Source organism: Natator depressus, chromosome 2 (genome assembly GCF_965152275.1).
Source record: "Natator depressus isolate rNatDep1 chromosome 2, rNatDep2.hap1, whole genome shotgun sequence".
Lineage (NCBI taxonomy): Eukaryota > Metazoa > Chordata > Testudines > Cheloniidae > Natator > Natator depressus.
The window spans coordinates 227,372,380-227,393,983 of NC_134235.1; the positions used below are offsets into that span (position 1 = coordinate 227,372,380).

A 21,604-nucleotide genomic window follows, 5' to 3' on the forward strand; every position below is an offset into this window, starting at 1 on the left:
TACATGCCTTCAGTTTCTCATGTGAATTAGTGTTTTCAGGACAAGGGCCTTAGTTATATTTTGTACTTCCAGCTCCTTTATTTTTCATTGTTCCTCTTCTCTCCCACCCCGAAAGCCCAACGTTTAAAATGAATGCCATGAAACAATATATTCTGTGGAAAAAAAAATGTGTTCATCGCCTTTCCTAATCCCAGTGCTTTTTGGTATTCTGTGATTAGATGTGTAAACAGATATTTGAAGTAGCATGATACTTAATCAAAGGGGCTGGAATTATGTTCTTGGTTAACTCCAGGTTCTACTGGTTTTGGGGGACACATAACTTTTGTAAAATGGAGGGAATGTGAAATAATATGGGGAAAATAAAGAGATATAAAGCTACTGTTGTGATTTCTGGGCCAATAAAAAGGAGGTTTGAGAAGAAAAAAATGGGGTTTGTATAGCTTTGTTCCTTGAGTGCTTGCACATGTCCATTCCACTTCAGGTGTTTGCGCACCAGTGCACTGGAGCCGGAGAACTTCTTCCGATAGTTGTATCCATTGGGGCAGCGCATCTGCCCTCCGCACTCTGGTGCTGCTAGCTGAAAGCCTAAAGGGCATAGTTGCCCCAACTCTCCTCAGTTCCTTCTCACTGCCCAGGGTTGGTAGTTGGAGCGTGAGTGAGTGCTTCTCTATCCTTACCTTTCTTCTGTAGATCTTGTGTAAAGATATATTTTCCTGTATATAGTTCTTTAGCTTAGTTAAATTAGTTTGTTTGTACCCTTTAAAAAGTTTCGTTTATCCTCATTTTTTGTTTGTTTTGTTTTTCTCAAGCTTTTGGCTTGGTACAGGGCATGCTGAAATCCCTGGCTTTCAAATGCTGTTCTGGTTGTAAGTCCATGCTAGTCAGCAGGCCCACTCCAGCTGTTCAAAGCGCTTAGGGGAGCGTCACGTTAGGCATAAGTGCCCTATTTGCAGAGTGTTTAAGACCCAAATGAAGAATCTGAGGGAGGTCCGACTTCAACACATCTTAATGGAGCACTGTGTCCTCACTTGGTACTTACCCATTCAGTACATGAGGTTTTGGATTTAACTCCTTTCCAGAGTGTGATGCTTGACTCAGCGGCTTCCCTGTATTGAAGGGAGCAAGAGAGAAGACACCACTCTCTGTCCCTGGTACCATGTAAGCACCAGGAGAATTCTAGCACCTGTATTTCCTTTGGCCGGAAGTAGTCTTCCTCTTTGTGGGCTAAGTCTACTTGGGACTCTCACAGAAGGAAGTTGGGTACTGATGGTAGAGCAGTCACAGTGAGGTGGTACCATTGAAATGGATATCATTGCCAAGACCTTCAACAGCATTGACTTCCTCCTTAGTGTGTGGCAGAGAAGTTTGTGACAATCAGAGACCTTCTGTCTGTCAATACTCGACTTACCGCTGATGCAGGATGAGACTGTAACTCCTACTATTCCAGGCATGCAGGTGCCAACTCCAGGATCTACCTTGATGCCTATATATATAAGCACTCTCAATATCGAACTTGGCATCAGCATTGTCTGGTTCTGGTGCATTGGAATTTTGGACTAAAGGCATGGTACCTTTCATAGGAAAGCCCTGTGTTCTCCAACTGGTCCTGTCCACATTTCTTCAGTCCCGTCACTGGCTTCTCTGCCTGGTACTGCACCTCCTTGGCATTCTGATGCCAATTCATCATCTGACTTTGAAGTGGTTTCTACAGGTTGGATTTCTATTTCAGGTCATGAGGTTCACCTTGTTCTTCAGTACGTAGATCAAGATCTGAATACCATGATCCTTACAGTAGCTGGTCAAGAGACAGATTGCCATGGGGCTGGGCTCCAGTACCTTATCAAATGCAGCAGTGGCTCTTTTGAAATCTCTGAGGACTTCCTACTGGTTTCAGGGATTCTTCTCCATGTCACCATGCTTCGAGATCCCGACAGATATACAATTCCCAGTACTGATATCGGTACCCAGCAATCTGTGGAAGTTATTCAACTTGCTTCAGATCCTCTGATACGGGAGGTCTCATTACCACCAGAGCAGATGGACACACTGATTCCTCTGCTCAATACTTCCTTCTGTTCTCTGGATGAGGCTATAGTGCCAGAGTTGTAATCTCCAGTTGCAGATGACTACAAAACCTATCAGGGTCTGTTGAAGAGAGTGGCCATTGCCCTGGGAGTGCAGGTTGAACTGGTCCAGGATTACCCTCACAAGCTCGTGGACATTTTGTATTCCACAAGTCCTTGTAGAGCAGCTTCGTCTATTGTTGTGTCTATATTAGAGCCTTGGAAAATCCTTTAGCAGAATTCTGCTTTTCTGACTCTTACTACATCATGTGGTGGCAGTAATTGAAAAGGCCAGAAAAGGGCACTTTCAATCAACTCCCAAAGTTAAAGATGCAAAGAAATTAGACTTATTTGGGGGATAGGTTTGTTCATGCTAACGTTTACAGTTCAGGATTGTGACCCATTAGACTTTGTTGCCATATTATGATTATTCAGTGTGGGACTCTGCAAATGTACTGACAAGCTGCCAGATATGATGATGGAGTTCAAGTTCTTTGAAATGAATCTGGTTGCTTGTCTATCTTTGTAGGCTGCACTAGATGAGGCCGATTGGGCTGCTTGTGTCATGGCAACAATGGTGATCGTGTCATGTTTTCTGGCTTCAGTCATCAGGTTTACCTTCTGAAGTTTGACAGATGATTGAGGACTTGTCCTTCAAGAGCTCCAAGTTTTTCTCTGAGAAAGACAGATGAAGCTCTGCATTCTCTTAAGGATTCAAAGGCGACCTTGAAATCCTTCAGCATTTACACGCCAGCCCCAAGAAGAAAGCAGTTCTATCCTCAGACCCAACAGAGGTACTCTTTCTACCTCTAGACAGTCAGATCAATCCAGGAGATGATAAAGGTCTCAGAAAAAGAGACTATCTCCTTCACCTCCATCTTCTGCTACCTCCAACCATCAGACTTTTTCCAACCTGTCTACTTGATTCCATGACAGCAAATCACTCCATTTGATCTCACCTCCCTTTGGCAGCCACTTGTCCCACTTCCTAAGGCCTTGATCCCACATTAAAACCCACTTGTCTGTTGTAAGCATGATGGAACTGAGATATACCCTGCAATTCACTTCTGTTCCCCCATCCCCTTTCAGGGACCACTCTCACGAAACTGTAACTAGTCCAAGAGGTGCAGTCTCTATTGCAGTTGGGCCAGTAGAATAAGTGCCTCTTCAGCATCAGGGAAAGGGGTACTCTTCTGGCTATTTTCTCATTCGAAAATCCAAGGGAAGCTTAAGACCTACTTTAAACCTGCAAAATCTCAACAATTACATAAAGAAGATAAAGTTTTGTAATCGTAGCTTCTATTATCCCTTTCCTATCTCACAACAATTTGTTCTCTGCCCTTGACGTAAAGGATGCATGTTTCCATATGACCTTACACCAGAGTCAGGAAGTTTCTAAGATTTGTTGTAGAAGCAGTTCATTATCAGTTCACAGTCTGCCTCTTTGGGCTGTCCTCAGGACCCTGAGTATTCACAACATGTGTGACAGTGGTGGCAGCACACATCAAGAAGGCAGGATTTCACGTGTACCGGTATCTGGATGATTGGTTAGGCCAGGGTCAGTCCAGACAGCAAGTGGAGGGCAGTACTGAGAAGATGCCTTCCCTCTTAAATGTGTTGGGCCTTACAATCAACCATGAAAAGTCAGTTGTCCTCATGGTAGAAAGAATTGAATTTATAGGGGTGGCTCTCAATTTGACATCAGCAAAGGCATACTTATCTCAGGCCAGGTTTCAAGCAATTTTTGACCTGTGCTCATAATTCAAGGTGTATTTCGGTATAACTGTAAGCAATTGCCTGAAACTTTTGCGCCATGTGGTAGCTTGCACATACTTGACTTCTGGGTCATGCAAAGGTGGTTGAAGTCTGTCTACCATCCCTCTTGCAATCCACTGGATATGCTGACACATACCTGCAGCTATCTTTTCTTCCTGGGACTGGTGGATGGTCTTTGACAATGTATGAATTGGAGTTCCCTTTGTTCCAACATTTCCCTCCATGACCTGAGTCACAGATGTGTCAGATAGGTATCCCTTTGCCAAGAAGAGAGGCTGAGGGAGCTGGGATTGTTTAGTCTGCAGAAGAGAAGAATGAGGGGGGATTTGATAGCTGCTTTCAACTACCTGAAAGGGGGTTCCAAAGAGGATGGCCCTAGACTGTTCTCAATGGTAGCAGATGACAGAACGAAGAGTAATGGTCTCAAGTTGCAATGGGGGAGGTTTAGATTGGATATTAGGAAAAACTTTTTCACTAAGAGGGTGGTGAAACACTGGAATGCGTTACCTAGGGAGGTGGTAGAATCTCCTTCCTTAGAGGTTTTTAAGGTCAGACTTGACAAAGCCCTGGCTGGGATGATTTAACTGGGAATTGGTCCTACTTCAAGCAGGGGGTTGGACTAGATGACCTTCTGGGGTCCCTTCCAACCCTGATATTCTATGATTCTATGAAGCATTGAATCTCTGGTCCTCCTGCATCCAGAACGGCATTTATCTCAAGGCTTCTCACTTCCCCGGATCTGAGAACTGTTTAGCTGACCATTTCATCAGATCATTCAGCAGAGATCATGAATGGTTTCTCAGGCCTGATTCACAAAGTGCATTTTCCAGATATGGAGAATGCCAGAAGTGAACCTGTTTGCCACAAAACTGAAGAGGAAGTGTCACCATTTCTGTTCAAGAGGAGGTCTTAGTCCATGGTCCATGATGGATGCTTTTCTATTATCATGGCAGGGGAAGCTTCTCTATGCTTTTCCTCCCATACCTTTGGTACCCAGGGTACTGGGCAAACTCAGACAAGTTCATGCTGTTCTGATTTTTGATAGTGACAGCCTGGCCTCATCAGTCCTGGTTCTCTGACTGTGTGAAACTCTCTACTTGAGGTGCCATAACTCTTCCACTTAATTTTGCAGGACAGCGACAAGGCTCTGCATCCCAGCCCTCTCAGCCTACACCTGACTGCTTGGGTTCTCAGTAGCTATCTGCTTGAGAAGCAGTCTGTTTTGCTGTGTTATAGAATGTTCTTTTAAATAGCAGGAAGTTCTGCACCAGATTCACTTACTTCCTGGAATGGGATAGGTTTTCATTGTTACCCCAGCAGAAGGATGTAAGCCCTTATTTTCAATTTATTTTGGATTGGGTACGCCATCTGAAAGGAACAGGTCTTTCAGTCAGTTCCATGAGAGTGCATTTAGTTGCCATCTCTGCATTCCAGCCTCACGTAGATAGGTGGAGAAGAGCAACCTCCCATTTGACTATTTGGTGCTGAAAGGGTTTGGATAGACTTCCCTCCTTTTAGAGATCCAGTACCATTTTAGGATTTAAATTTGGTTCTTTCGTTGTTCATGTGGGGTCCCTTTGAAACTGTAACTACATATGCCATCTTTGCTCTCTTGATGAAGATAGCATTCTTAGTAGATATTGCTTCAGCCAGGAGAGCTGTGAAGCTTCAGGCTTTTACGGATGACCCTCCTTATGCTGTCTTTGACAGAGACAAAGTGGGTTTGCATCCATACTCCAAATTTCTTACCCACGTGGCCTCCAATTTTTACATAAATCAGGCTATATTCTTGCCAACCTTCTTTCTGAAACCCCACCCTCACAAAGATGAGGAGAAAGTTCATTCTTTGGCTGTCCTCAGAATGTTGGCATTTTATCTAGACAGGACTAAGGAGTTGCAATCATGCCCATAACTATTTGTGTCTGTTGCCGATAGAATGAAGAAGCCTTTTATCTCTGAGGATATTTTACTGAATTTCCTCCTCCATTCAGTTGTGCTATTTTATTGCTAAAGTTCTACTACCCCAAAGAGTTTTAGCAGACTCTACAAGAGCTCATGCTGCTTAAGCATCTTTCCTGAGTCATGTTCCCACTATTGACATTTTTAGGGATGCCACCAGGTCTTCTGTTCATATGTTCATCGCCCTTTATGCCATCTTCCATGCCTCTGGAGATGATGCTAAATTTGGGAGAGTAGTGCTATAGTCTTTGTTTCGATAGACTCTGATACTTGTCCCCATTTGGGACTGTTTGTGAGTAACGTAAAGTGGAATGGACACGCAGTCGCTCAAAGAAGATAAAACAGTTGCATACCTGCTTACTCTTCTTCAAGATGTGTTGCACATGTCTGTTGCATGCTCAACTGCCTCCTCTCTACATCGGAGTTTCGTCAAATTTTGTCTTTCGGTGTGAAGGAACTGAAGGGGATGAGGATGGTTCTGCTCCTTTTACACTCTTGGCTGGCAGCATGAGAGTGTGGAGGGCGCATACGCCTCCCTGTGGTACCATTATGTGGAAAAATAATTCTCCTGGCACTGTTGCACAGACACTTGAAGTGGAATGGACACATGCAACACATCTCGAACAATAGTTCCAGAACAGATATGTAACTGTTTTTTATCAAAAACTTGAACCAACCTGGACGTATATTTGTGTCAAACTTAAATTAGTCAAACCTGATTAAAAGAGATACTGTCTTGAGTACTTTGGGGCGCACATTTGCTGAGGTTGTGTATGTTTAAAAAAAAAAAAATCAAACTCGACTAAGTACCTAATATTAATAGAAAAGCTTTTGATTTTTTTTTTAATGTGATGAAAAGTGTGAAGTATTCGTTTGGATTTAAACATTTCCTTGCAGCATTTGCAACCAAAACATTGCATTATTGTGCTAATTAAAAAGAAACAGAAAATGAAACTAACTCTGTTTTCAGTGTCCAAATTGGCTGCTGTACAGAAAATAAATCAACAGTGCAAATGGTGAAAAGCAAATTTGGTTTTTATAACTTTGAGTAGTGTCCTTGAGGGTGCTCCACTATAGGGGTGCTTGCATTCCTGCACTGTTGATCAGAGGACTTCAGTAGCAGTGTCTGTTAGGCTCACATATGTGCTCTCTCTCCTTGTGCCCCACCATGAGGCTAGCCAGCGCGTGGGCTAACCCCCCTCAGTGCCTTCTCAACCGCCTCTGGCTAGAGTCAGAGCTCTTTGCAGTCCCTTAAGATCATTACTTTTGCTTTATATTTCTATAGCTAAGTTAGTCTCCTAGTACTTACTTGTAAGTTGTAGTTTCCTTCATTTTTTTCAGTGAAAATAAAAAAGATTTTGTTTCCTGCTTTTTCTCATTGGGGACTTTTCCCCCAACTAAGTATGCCTGGTTCACCGGGCTTCAAGAAGTGCCTCTCCTTCAAAGAGACTATCCCAGTTGCAGATTATCCCAGTGCATACGCTGCCTCGGGGAAGGCCACATTCACAAAACTGTGATCTCTGCCAGAAACTCAGGCCCAGGTCTCTTAAGGACAGCAAGCTGAGACACAAGATTATCTTAATGGAGACGGCTCTCTGGACCTGCGCCAAGAATCACCTGGCAGACATGAGTCTTTCCCACAGCCCATAACATCCAAAGGCTGTGGGTTGAAGAAACCAGTTGATGTCCCCTCTCATAAGTCATCGAAAAAGAGAGTGGGTAGTCCCCACAGCGAGCTGCAAGCTGGCTGTAAACTATCTCCAGTGCACTTGGTACCGTCAGCACTGAGTCAATCCCAGCCTGGTATGCAAGGTTCATGAAGATCTGTAGCGGCAATTGCTGTTCATGTGCCTACAGACCCGATGGGCACAGGCACTGAGTCAACGGCACTGAGGGACAAGGATAGGAGTAAGCACTCCTCTAAGAAGACATTGCCAATATTTGATACTCCATTGGCACTGTCATGGATGCCCTATCAGCACCAGAGTAGTTGGTGTGGGCAATATCTCCATCTTCCTTGGTATTGCCAGTGGCACCAAGTTGATTGGTACTGCCGGAATTCTGGCACTCAAGGGACCTCTGCGTATCTGGTGTACCAGAGTCTCCTTGGTACAGGGACCTCTGCTTCGAGTATCTGTATGGCACAGGTGTCTTCCCTGCTGCCCTGCCATGCTCCCCCACTCTCAAGTGTGTACTTGGACAGCAAAGCAGAGGAGGCAGTATTGCAGTGCTCCTCCCAGGCTCCCAGTGGTGCCCAATACCAAGAGGGCTCTTGAGTATAGCCTCAGATGGCCCCACCACCGTCACCTTGGTACGGTCAACCATGGGCACCGCCACCGCCCCAGTGACCATACTGGGACCCTTGGGCTGCATATTGCTCCCATGCCTCTCGGGTTTCTAGCCCTACTGGAAAACCCTTGAGATGCACCCCTTTGGCTGTGGCATCTGGAGCTTTGGAACCTCCAAAAGAAATCGTGGAGGAACAGAAGGGCAGCGTGGAGGAAGAGGTGACCCCAAGGGCCATATCCTCCTCTTCCTGCCCAGATGAGGCCGTTATGCCTCCCCCACCATCTCTGGCTGATGACTTTTGCCTAGCGAAGAGAGCGGCAGACACTCGTAAGATACTGCTAGAAGAAGTCAAGAACACCCTCCACAAACTCCTTGACATACTCCATTCATCCTTATCCTCAAATATTGCCCTCCCTATTAATGAGGCTCTCCTGGACCCTGCAAACCAAATGACAGACTCAAGCATTGGTAACACCTACCTGCAAGCGGGCGAATAAAAAAATGTTATGTCCCAGCAAGGGAGACAGAATTCCTCTTCTTCCACCTTCTACACAACTCCATCGTGGTGGATTCTGTTAATTCTCATAGCCATCAACACCAGATGAGGTCCACTCCCTCCGATGGGGACTAGAAGCATTTGGATCTTTTTGGGAGGAAAGTGTACTCCTTGGCCATGCTACATTTTCGAATAGCCAATTTACCAAGCCCTAATGGCAAAATACAACTATGTAAGCTGTTGGAAACTGAACTATTTTATTGAACAGCTGCCTGAGTCGCACCACAACCAATTTAAAGCCATTATTCAAGAGGGATAGTGAATGGCCAAGATAGTACTATAATCTGCCCTCGATGCAGCTGACGAAATGGCCAGGTCCATCTCCACTGCGGTGATTATGCAACGTGCATTGTGGCTACCTCTGTCAGGCTTCCCAAAAGAAGTGCAGTCAGCAATTGAAGACCTTCCCTTCGAAGGCATTAAGTTCTTTGCAGAGAACTTTCTTCATGCACTAAAGGATTCTAGGACCACTCTCTGCTCACTGGGTATCTACAAAAGAGGAAATTTAGTCCACAGCTACACCATAAGCCATGCACCTCCCGATACCTGACTCAGTGCTACTACGAGCCACAGGGAAAGAAAACTAAGTTCCTGAGATGTAAGCCATGTGGCCCACAATTTTCCATGTCCCAGCCACACACTTCCAAGCAACAATTTTGACATGTTGGTTGAGGCATTGATAGACCACTCCCCCCAACTGCTACAGCTGACCACCGCTATCTACCAATTTGGCTACTCCTTACCTCCCTACCCTCTCCTCTACTTACTTCCCCGTCCCTCTTCAGGGACTGTTCTCAATGAACATAAGAGCATATGAATGGCCATATTTGGTCAGACCAAAGGTCCATCTAACCCAGTATCCTGTCTTCTGACAGTGGCCAGTGCCAGGTGCTTTAGAAGGAATGAACAGAACAGGTAATCATCAAGTGATCCATCCCCTGTTGCCCATTCCCAGCTTCCGGCAACAGAGGTAGGGACACCATCCCTGCCCATCCTGGTTAATACCATTGATGGACCTGTCCTCCATGAACTGTCTAGTTCTTTTTTGAACCCTGTTAGTGTCTTGGCCTTCATAATATCGTCTGGCAAATAGTTCCAGAGGTGGACTGTGCATTGTGTGAAGAAATACTTCCTTTTGTTTGTTTTAAATCTGCTACCTATTAATGTCATTTGGTGACACTTTTGTTATGAAAAGGAGTAAATAACACTACCTTACTTACTTTCTCCACACCACTTTTGATTTATAGACCTCTGTCATATCTCTCTCTCCACCCCCTTAGTCGTCTCTTTTGCAAGCTGAAAAGTCTCATATTAATCTCTCCTCATATGGAAACTGTTCAATACTCCTAATAATTTTTGTTGACCTTTTCTGAACCTTTTCCAATTCCAATATATCTTTTTTGAGATGAGGCAACCACATCTGCACTCAGTGTTCAAGATGTGGGCATACCATGGATTTATATAGAGGCAATATATTTTCTATCTTCTTATCTGTCCCTTTCCTAATGATTCCCAACATTGTTAGCTTTATTGACTGCCGCTGCATATTGAGTGGATGTTTTCAGAGAACTATCTACAATGATTCCAAAATTTCTTTCTTGAGTGGTAACAGCTAATTTAGACCCCATCATTATATATGTATAGTTGGGATTATGTTTTTCAATGTGCATTACTTTGCGTTTATCAATATAGAATGTCATCTGCCATTTTGTTGCTCAGTCACCCATTTCCAGCTTCTGGCAATAGAGGCTAGGAACACCATCCCTGCCAATCCTGGCTAATAGCCAATGATGGACCTATCTAGTTCTTTTTTGAATCCTGTTAGTGTCTTGGTCTTCACAACATTCTCTGGCAAAGAGTTCCACAGGTTGACTGTGCATTAAGTAAAGAAATACTTAACTTTCCTCAGTCACCCAATTTTGTGAGATCCCTTTGTAACTCTTCGCAGTCTGCTTTGGACTTAACTATCTTGAGTAGTTTTATGTCATCTGCAAATTTTACCACCTCGCTGTTTACCCCTTTTTCCAGATCATTTATGAGTATGTTGAACAGCAGTGGTCCCAATACAGATCCCAGGAGGACATCACTATTTACCTCTCTCGAATAATTTATTCCTACCCTTTGTTTCCTATCTTTTAACCAGTTACTGATCCAGGGGAAGACCTTCCATTTTACCCCATGACAATTTACTTTGCTTAAGAGCCTTTGGTGAGGGACCTTGTTAAAGGCTTTCTGAAAATCTAAGTACACTATAGCCACTGGTTTACCCTTGTCTACATGCTTCTTGACCTCCTCAAAGAATTCTAGTGAATTGGTGAGGCACGATTTCCCTTTTCAAAAACCATGTTGACTCTTTCCGAACAAATTATGTTATCTATGTGTCTGATAATTCTGTTCTTTACTATAGTTTCAACCAATTTGCCTGGTCCTGAAGTCAGGCTTACTAGCCTGTGATTGCCAGGATTGCCTCTTGAGACTTTTTAAAAAATTGGCATCACATTAGCTAACTTCCAGGTATCTGGTACAGAAGCTGCTTTAAATGATTTACATACCACAGTTAGTAGTTCTGCAATTTTACAACTGAGTTCCTCAGAACTCATGGTGACTTATTACTGTTTAGTTTTATCAATTTGTTCCAAAACCTCTTCTAATGACACCTCAATCTGGGACAATTCCTCAGATTTGTCTCCTAACAAGAAGGGCTCAGGTTTGGGAATCTCCCTCACATCCTCAGCTGTGAAGACCGATGCAAAGAATTCATTTAGTTTCTCCACAATGGCCTTATCCCCCTTGAGTGCTCCTTTAACATTTTGATTATCCAGTGACCCCACTTGTTGTTTAGCAGTCTTCCTGCTTCTGCTGTACTTAAAATTTTTTTTGCCATTACTTTTTGAGCCTTTGGCTAGCTGTTGGTCGAGTTCTTTTTTGGCCTTCCTAATGATTCTGAGGTAGAGAAGGAACTGGGGGGGGGGTTAGCCCACATGCACTGGCTAGCCTCGTGGCAGGGCATGAGGAGAGACAGCGGATGTGTGGGCCTAATGGACACTGCTGCTGAAGTTCTCCGATCTGCAGCACAGGGACGCAAGCACACCTACAGTGGAGCACCCATAGGGGGACACATCTTAAAGAACCATCATTACTGCACAAGGTGAGTAACTTCTTATTCTACTGAATTATTGCTTTTGAACATTCAATAAAACAAACTATTAATGCAGGCAAGGAAACTTTTGAGGGTTTTTAAAAAAAAATTCATCTGATACTGACCATTTTAAATCAATAAAATATGGCTTCATTTGTTATGGTACTTTCAGTTTAATTTTAAAATTCTTTAATCTTTATATCTTCTATTAATGCATTTCCACTAGTAGATCAGAAGAGTAGCTGTTGACATGTTCAGGACTTGAACAATTTCTACTGTTGTCTAAAACATTGGTGTGTTGAAAACTATTCTTTTGCTTAGATAAATGAAGTTTTTTGGGCCAAGAGTTTGAAGGTAGATCTATACTTATGGCAGTGTGTAAAGTACAGACACTGCTTGCCCAGCTAGCATGGGAAAAATGGCAGTGTAGATGGGGAGGCACTGCTTAGGCAAGTAGAATGCCCCATATGCCCTCGGGTTCAGGCATACATCTTACATGGCTCTCTGCACACCCAAACAGTACCTCCCACATCTACACTGCTATATTTAGCAATGTTGTGTCCCTCTGCTTCCCCACTGCTAGTCTTTCCTTGCCGCAGTGAAAGACTCTGGTAGCGCAGAAAGGCTGTGGTAGCTCCTCAGAACTGAAGCCTTTCACTGTGGTGGGGAAAGCCTCTGGCAGGGGGAAGGCAGTGGGGAAAAGCTCTGGTAGCTGCTGCTGGAGCCTTTCCCTGCTGCTTTCCCCCTCTGGATCCTTTCAGTGCCTGGTGTAACTACACACAGCAGTGAATGTGGATGCAGGCTGCCTTTCACTACCCCATGTAGCTACGCGTACCCTACCCACTGCCACAAGTGTAGACAAATATGGACAAGTTCAGAGTTAGGAACCTTAGTACGTGGCCTGATTTTTTTTAAACGTGTTCTGCACCTAAGCAGATGCATTGTTGGACTGGTGCCTTATTTAGATGTCTAAATATGGATTTAGTAGTGTAGGGGAAGACTTACAAAGGTAAGTTAGGCACCGCATCGCATTGAGGCAGTGATAGTTGCATGTTCTACTCCCTGTTTGTGACTTTTGGAAATCTCCCCAGTAACTTTAGGTATCTATATTTGAAAGTCTCTTCTAGAGATTTTGAGGTGACTTGGTATAAAATTACTTTTGATCTTGAATTTTTTTTTTTTCCTTCCCCAGTGCACAGTTTGCAGGTCTTCTTTGTGAAGAAGAGGGTAATGGTGCAGATAATGTCCAATACTGTGGCTACTGTAAATACCATTTTAGTAAGCTGGTAAGAATTTATTGAATTCAGTATGTAAAATATGACACTAACTTGAATTTTTACTCAATGACTTGAGTTACTAATAGTAATTAAAATAGTATTGTATGTGGATTAGGATGTTGCTTATACAAGAAACTGAATAAAATTATACAAAATGATGTGGAAAATATTCTTGTTTTTTCCTTATGGTAATGATTTAATTTTGAGGGTAGAAATACTTCCTGAAAATGTATTATAGTGTTATGAACAAACGTTTGCTTTGGAATGTATTATCTCTGTCAGAGAAAAATAGGGAGCATGTTTAGACAGTGACTTTAAAAAAAATGTAATAGACGTGTATTGTTCAAAATGAGCTTCTGCTTTCAGAAGTGCCGACTTTCCACTTCCCTGGGGGTGCTCGACTTCCACTCCACCCCTGAGAGCGCCCCCCCCGCTCCTTCCCCTCTTTCCCAGTGCCTCCTGCATGCTGCTGAACAGCTGATCGCGGCGGGCAGGACACACTGGGAGGAAGGGGGAGGGGCTGATGGGGGGGCCTGCCGGTGGGCGGGAGGCCCTGGGGGGAGGGAGAGGAGCTGATAGGTGGGGCTGATGGTGGGTGCTGAGCACCCACTGTTTTTTTTTTTTTCTGATGGGTGCTCCAGCCCTGGAGCACCCACAGAGTTGGCACCTATGTCTGTTTGTATTAAGGTCCTGTAAGGTTTCCTCTTCCTATTTGATTAGTTTGGCCACACTTAACGTATTCTTCTGGAAGCATCTTAACAAATTTTTTCCTTTTGTCAAGCCATGTATTGGAGGATATATCAGCCCACAAATTCTTCTTCTGTTCTCCTCCTCCTAGCATTCTGTGTGTTGATCTATTACTCTACATTCAGCTGAGATCCTTGGCTAACTGTCTTTTTCTGAAGCACACCAGAAAGGGAATACTTTAGGGCTTGATCCAGTGCTCTTTTAAGTCAGGGGAAAGACTCCCATTGACTTCAGTGGGCTTTGGATCAGACCCTGTGAGTTGAGTGGCTTGTACCTCTTCTGATGATCGTTGGTTTGATAATCCTGACTATCTCTTCATATTAATGTATGTGTTCAGACTTGGAGGATTCACAGCTTTTATTTATTAAAACAGTATTAAAATCCTAGAGTTAAATTCAGCCATTGGTGTAAGTAAGCATAATTTCAATGACTCAACTGATGTTTACACTAACCCTGAATTTGTCCGCAGTGCTTCAGAGCAGACATGATTTAAGGATACTTACACTGTTATCAGATTAGTATTTCTTTAAAAAAAAAAAAAAAATCCCCGTATTTCAAACATTGTGGCATGTGGCTTTCCACCAGAAGACTGAAATATGAACAGCAGCTATAATTGGCTAGAGAACGTTGGTTATATGAAGCTTTCTGATGGACTGTTAGTGAGGTTCTGTTAATAATGGCTAGTAAATGCACAATTTTTTCCCTTTATAGTAGTTGTAAGACACCTAGGTAGTGAATTTCTGTTGTAACCTTGAGAACCTAGGATGGTTAGATAAGCAGCATTGGGCGTAGTGTCTTTAAAATGCCTTAATTATGGTGCAGTCACTGAGAAATGCTTTGCCTGTTTTGTTTTGGAATTATGAAGTGACTTCAGAATTTTGAACACTTGCCTGGCACAATGAAGTCCTGGTCCCTAACAAGGGCTCCTAGGTATTATAATAATACAAAAAAAAAAAATCATTATCTGTCACCAATGTATTAACTTGACATCCTTGTATCTTTTTTTAAAAATTGTTTTTCAACTTCTGTTTCATAACTGATAAGATACTCCAGACCGGGTATTTATTTGGATGATAAATCATGAAGCCAAAACCCCGCCTCCTCACAGTGCACTTGAGACATGCCTCAAGTATGCATTTTTTCCTGTGTCTTGTTTAAGTTAATGGCAGTGTCAGCACCATGGCTTATCATATTCTCATTTGAGAAAAATCTTTTGTTTTTTTTGTTTTAAGTTACCAGAAGGTGAAAATATATCTCAGTGTAATTTAACATTGTTAAAAGGTGGTGTATTGGCTCTTTTGTGGAAAGCGTATTTGCAAATTGACAGGCTGCATATGTCAATCTGAGGGTAGTTGACTTCTGGTATGTTTGGGATAGTTAACATTAACACTTGAAACAGATTTGTCAGTGTCATTTTTTGTCAGGCTTTCAGTTAAAAGCATTTTTTTTTGGTGTGGAGCAGTAAGGCATTTTTATCAAGCTCAGTTGAAATGGATTGTACCGTAATTTATTAAAATGGTTCCTTTTTTACATACATAAATATATCTTCTCTTTTTAGAAAAAGAGCAAACGGGGATCTAATAGGTCATATGATCAAAGTTTAAGTGATTCTTCCTCTCACTCTCAGGATAAACATCATGAGAAGGAGAAAAAAGTAAGTGGATTTGTTGTTGCTAATTATGTGGCACATCTGCTTATTAGTAGCACCTTGTAAATATTTCATTTAGTTATGGCTAAAATATATGGAGAAGATTTGCCTCTGAAATGTAGAACATTGAGAGTAAATAATAAAGATGGTAAATTAGAGGTGATAGAACCTAAAGGGGAAGCCTTCTGTTTGGTACATTTGTGTACATACACTTTCCCTTTCCCCTTCCTCTAACTTTGGTATCTGGGATGTGAGAATAGAGAAACTGTTGGGGAAGAGTTGCTTGTATGCAGTTGCCTTAATCTTTACTGAAATCTAAGAGGATTTTTTGTGAAATCTTTGTTTTTTGACTACAAAAAGGACAACTTTTTAAAAAACATATCGGGAACCAGTCACATCTAGTGCGGTGATTAAAATATCTCTTATTTTCTGTTTTTACCTTCATCATTGGAGAAACTGAGATTGAGGTTAGCAAGATTGCTTGCTTGTTGGTAGATGATTTTCAGAGGTACTGTTAAGCCCACTGTGATGGCAGAATGACATGTCACGTGGGGATTTTAATCTTTTTAAAAAAGTATAAAGAGCACGACTAACGTCTAATTTGTATCCTTGTTGACATACTTTGATTTTAGATAGTTTAGGGAAGAAGGTTGATTCTGTATTGGTAAATGAATGCTTGAAAATTTTTGGCTCACACTACCAAATTTACAATTGTGTAAGGTCATTTTGCTGTCTGAATGCTGTAGAACAAAATAGCAGATAATTGCATAATAATACAAACCTACTTGCATCCCTAGGGAGCAAAAAAGTGACAATTTACAGGTGCAAACCCAGTATTCCTAATTTTTTATTTTTTAAAAATGAAATCTTTAAAGTTATTTTGTATGGGCAGACTTGGTATTTCATATTTATTCAAAGGACTGAAATAAGAATAAAACTGAGGTACATAAACATGTTTCTTTATTATATGTGTTTATGGTATTTAGAAACAACAGTTTTAATAGCAGAGAGAAGAAATTTGAATGAGTAGTGTATGAGTCTTCCTTCAAATAGTGAAATTTTGTGAATTTTTGTTTTGCAAGCACATTTTCACCGTGGATGAATGTTGTGCCTTGTTTTCCTCAAGGTGAATTTTTAAGTGTTTAATCTTTGGCTGTGCGTTGGGTGAATAGTTCCATAAACTGTTTACCCTTTTATCTGACCTGGTAACTCTGTAGGAGCTTTGTTCGGTTGTATTTGTCTCTCTAAATTAATTTTAAAGATTAAAAAAATATTATGCCAGAAAAGCATTTGATTTTGGCAAATTAGTCAGAAATCCTGTTAGAAAACAGCCTTGATGTCTACTGGCAACAATTGCTTTTGTAGGCTTTTGCAGTGAAGCTGTTATGGATAGCATAACATTAGGATAGGAGGTATTAGCACATCCTAATTATTTTATTGGATGGAAACCTCAAAAACAAAGTTTTGGAATAAATATGGACTACAAAATTATTTGTAAGTTGAAAGTTAATATTTGTCTTGCTATTAGCTGAAGTCAATAGTAATTTAATTGCTTTATTTTCTTAATTATTATATTGCAGTTTACAATTTCTCAGAATCGGTGCTCGTCAGTTTAGTCCAGTTGGAACATCACAAAGATAGTTGACAACTCCAAAGTGCTACTTAATTTTTAAAACATAAATCAAATTCTCCTGTAATTATTAGGTGTGAACATGGGGCTGAGTTATGACTGTTAAAACTTGAGCAGCATTGAAGAGTCCTGGGGAGAGTACTGGGAGGGGCACCTCTTGCTACACCTGTTCAACAAGTATAGCCACCACTTTCCCAGCACAGCTGCTCAACCCTTGCAATACCTAGAATCTCCCCCCTCTGCAGCTGCTAATTCTACCAGTACCAGTAAGTTCCTCTTTATACTTCCCAGCTCTGAGAGCTGAATTATGTTTGCCTCCTTTTTAAGTGCACTGGGAACAGGAGACAAGGGTTCCATGAACCTGTTTGCCTTCAGCACACCCCAGAGGCAGAATTAAACCCATAATGTCTGTAAAGCTAAACCAGTCTGTACTATTAATTTGGTGCAGTTAACTACTATTTTGGTATTTAAAGGGCTTGGTATAGTATATTATAGTTATTTCATACAGCAGTCTTGATTTGTTTTGCCTATCACATATTTTCAAAGCACTCTTACAGTTAAGACCACAGATCAGAATAAAAAAAGTTAGTTTACTACAGTTATTAATAACTTTTTATCCGTTGTATTTTTTTTACCTTTTAATAATTTGTATTATCAGAGGACAGTCCTCTTAAAATTGTATCGCTACTTATATATAATGTAAAATGCTTATCTTTACTGGGGATAATGTTACTGACCTCCTTTGCAAAGTGCTTTGAGACCGACTGATGAAAATTGCTATAATGAGAGCTAGCTGGTATTATTTTATTATTATTACAGATCAGTAAGCCAAGCATAATATGAAGGTTAGTTATTTTGTTAAAATTGATTGCCTTTTTCATGCAACAGCTCATCTGATATATTATGCAGATGGCAATCCATTGCTGCTTGTCTTGTCTTTGTGACTTAGTTCTTATGGAGACTTGGGAAAATACAAACTAGTGCTATTTACGGAATGTTGTCCCAAAAGAAAAATGAATGGTCATGTAGCTTTGGATAGTTGAAAAGTGTTGAAATTGTAAGAAAGAGCCCTTTGGCTCTTTTTTTTGTGTGGGGGGGCGGGGAAAGGAGGGGGAACCTTAGCACTTAGGAAGAAATGTCTGTGTTGAAAATCTGCCCGACTAGACTGTAAAATGTACCACTGAGAGGCTAATGGCAGTAATGCTTCAAGAGGCCTATTTGATTGTAATGTTCTGCATCTAGGAGTGTGGTCTTGTTTATCCTGTATGCACTGTAGGTAGAAAAAATTTCTAATATTAGTTGTGCACAGTGGGTAAGTGATTGGTTAACTAGTTGAACACTAATGGCCTTGAAGTGTGTGCTTGTACTCTGAAAACTGACTCTAAAAATAGTATAGTGGTTTTCCATGTTTCTCTTTTACTGGCTTCCATGGTGAATGTGCTTGGTTTTCAAGTAAAAAGATGTTATGTTTATATTTATTTTACCCCAGACTGTCAGACTAGACTGAGTTTCTAATGCTGACTCTAGTATTGCCAATAAGTAAAGATTCTTCAGCTGTAAATTAATTATTCTGCTGATATGTAAACCAGCATATAATTCAGTATTATTTTTGCAGTGGTAATAGTGCTAAAAAGTAGTTTTAACATGCACAAAAAGTAAGGCCCAAATTCTGTCTTCAGTTAAGTACATGCAACTCTTGCTGAAGTCTGAGAAAGGTCGTCTCATTTTCACATAATCCTCTTTTTTTACTCTCATGGCAGTTTAAATGTCAAATGGGGATTCAAACAAACTTGATTTTCTGCCTGCTGTTTTCTCAGGTTTCTTTTATTTTCACATGTCATCAAAGTTACTGAAGCTACCCGTGATATTGATCCTTATTTGCTAGTTGCTTACAACAAGTGTTTATTTTGTGATGACATCAGTAAATAACTTTGGGACAGTAATATTTTCCCTAAAGACTTTTCTAATCCATCATTACACCTAAAATGTTGATAGAAAATATTACATTGCTTTCATTTCTCAGAACAATAATTGTCAAGGAACTATAGCTTCAAGAAATAAGATTAAAAATGGCCTAAAACCACAATTCATATAATAATCTCGCTGTCTGAGTAACAAGCCCAGACCAATTACAAAAAAAATTTGGATAAAACTGTAAATTAAACTGAAGCTTTAAATGTTGTAGATCTAAGATTTCTTAATTTAATAGATGTCAACTGTTTGTATCCTCCAAGGTGTAATGTTTCTCAGCACATTTACTTAAATTTTAATAAAAAAGGCAGCTAAAAGCCACCTTCTGTGTTCCTCTGATCCTGGGTCAGCTAGGGGTTGCTCTACCTTTGCCCTGGCTAGAATGGGTTCATATAGTGTGTGTTTCATGCTTTGTCTTCTGTGAGCTGGGTATGTGCCCTTATTACTTGATGTGTTTTGGGGAGGGCAATTCCCTGATTTTGTGTTCATTGTTGTCTTGACACTGAAAGGCAAGGCAAACTCAACTCCAGACCTTCCATTATTAATAAGGTTCAATGAACCATATATTCAGCAGAAGACGATTGAGCCAGGGCAATCAAATATATCCAGAGTTGCTTGCATTTCCAGACTTCCTGAAATGCATCAATTGTTTACATGAAAACTAGCCTGTGGACAGCATAGGATTTTATGACATCTGGTAGAACACTCTTGCTTTACATAGTTTTGTGTAAAATTTATCACATTTCTTATTTGAGGGCTTGTCTACACTTACAGTGCTGTAGTGATGCAGCTGCACCTCCGTAGCAATGAGGCCTTGTCTACACTACGGTTTTGTTGACTAAGGCAGCTTTTGTTGACAAAAAGTGGAAGTGTATGCACTGCAGTGCTCTTCCTGCCGAAAACGTATAGAGCTTTTTGCAACATAGAGTGACGCAGCATCAGTGTAGACAATGTGTTCCTTATGTGGTTTATGTAGCCTCCAAGAGGTATCCCACAATGCTCACTGTGACCACTCTGCTCACTCTTTTGAGCACCGCTGCCCTGCATCCAGCTACACAGGCATGCACCCCTGCCCTTTCAAAGCCCCAGGAAGTTTTGAAATTGCTCAGCATGGAGAGCTCACATAGCTACTGCCCAGCAGAGCATGTGGGCTCCCAGCAGCAGACATACTTGGTCTGTGGGGAGAGGAGGCTGTGGGAGAACTCAGAGGGAATCATGTAATCAAAACATTAATGCGGAATCCTGCTCTCCCTGGCACTAGGACAGTAGTGTCAGGCAGGCAGAGTGGGTTGGGAGGAGGAGACTGATGTGCTGTGCAGAGCTGGGGAAGGAGGTAGGGGCTGATGTCGGGGTGTCCCCCTCCCCTTGCTGGTGTACCGGTCTCCACTGAGCAGGGGTGGGAGTTCAGGGGGGGTGCACCAGCTTATTCCTCAGGATTGGTTGCTTCTGGCTGCTCTCTGAACAAGTGTTCAGGCTGGTGAATATTGTACTTAGAGACAGCGTGCCAACACACTCACTGTTCCACAACACACTCCTCCCCCCCTCTTTAAACCCCCCCACTTCTGTGGGCTTCTTACGTTAATGTTCAGCAATATCACTTTGGTCATATTACCAAGTGCTGCTTTAAAAAATGATTTAAAATGTGTTACTTTTTGGGTATACACGCCCCGGGTACCTGCGGCACCACCGAGGTCCGAGCGAAGGAGAAGGAGTCGAGGCACAGACTAAGACATGCCTAAGGCATGGGACTTGGCACCGATCATCTCCTCAGGTACCATGCCAGGGTCCACACTCCAGGCCATCCACAGCTCATAGGGCGAACTACAGTCCAATCCAGCATCTCCCACCCCGCAGCCTATGGAGGCTCAGGAAGTTGGGGATGAAACAGAAACACCGAGCTCAGAAGAGGATATGTCTCCCACACACAATTCGTCCGTCCTCCCCAGATGAGGCAATTATGCCACCACTGCCTACTTTGGCGGACAATTTCAGACAGTTCCAGGAACTGTTTAAACAGGTCGCCCAAAGCCAGGACATCCTGCTGGAGGAAGTGCAGATGAACCAGGACAAGCTGGTACAAATATTACAACGATCATCTACCTTCAAGATCGCTCTCCCTATCAATGATGCCATCTTGGAACCAGTGGAGACAGTCTGGCAGACACCGGCCTCAATTTCACCAACATGAAAAAGGGTGGACAGAAAGTATTATGTCCCCACAAAAGGGGCAGATTTCCTCTTTGCCTATCTGCCTCCCAACTCCTTGGCAGTTGATGCCGCTAATGAATACGGCAAGCAAACCCAGTATAGATTGAGACCACAGAATAAAGAACACAAGAGGCTCAACCTGTTCGGGTGCAAAATTTATTCTTCAGGCACGTTACAATTCAGAGTCACCAACTATTCTGCCTTGATGGCAAAATACAATTATGATAACTGGGCAACTTAGGACATTCACAGCAGAGCTCCTCAAGGGAAAAAAAAATCACAATTTCAGGCTATTGTAAATAAGGGTCAACTCATAGCCAAAACAGCCTTCTAAGCGTCCT

The 21,604-nt window shown here is 41.9% G+C and overlaps 1 protein-coding gene across 2 annotated transcripts in view; it reads left to right on the forward strand.

Moving 5' to 3' along the window:
- Window positions 1-21,604, forward strand: part of MLLT10 (MLLT10 histone lysine methyltransferase DOT1L cofactor) — a 212,478-nt gene that overhangs the window by 73,968 nt on the left and 116,906 nt on the right. For both annotated transcript variants that reach the window (XM_074946060.1, XM_074946059.1), the window contains exons 7-8: window positions 12,975-13,068; window positions 15,365-15,460. In XM_074946060.1, coding sequence (XP_074802161.1) covers window positions 12,975-13,068; window positions 15,365-15,460 — 190 coding nt within the window. The remainder of the gene's footprint in view (window positions 1-12,974; window positions 13,069-15,364; window positions 15,461-21,604) is intronic.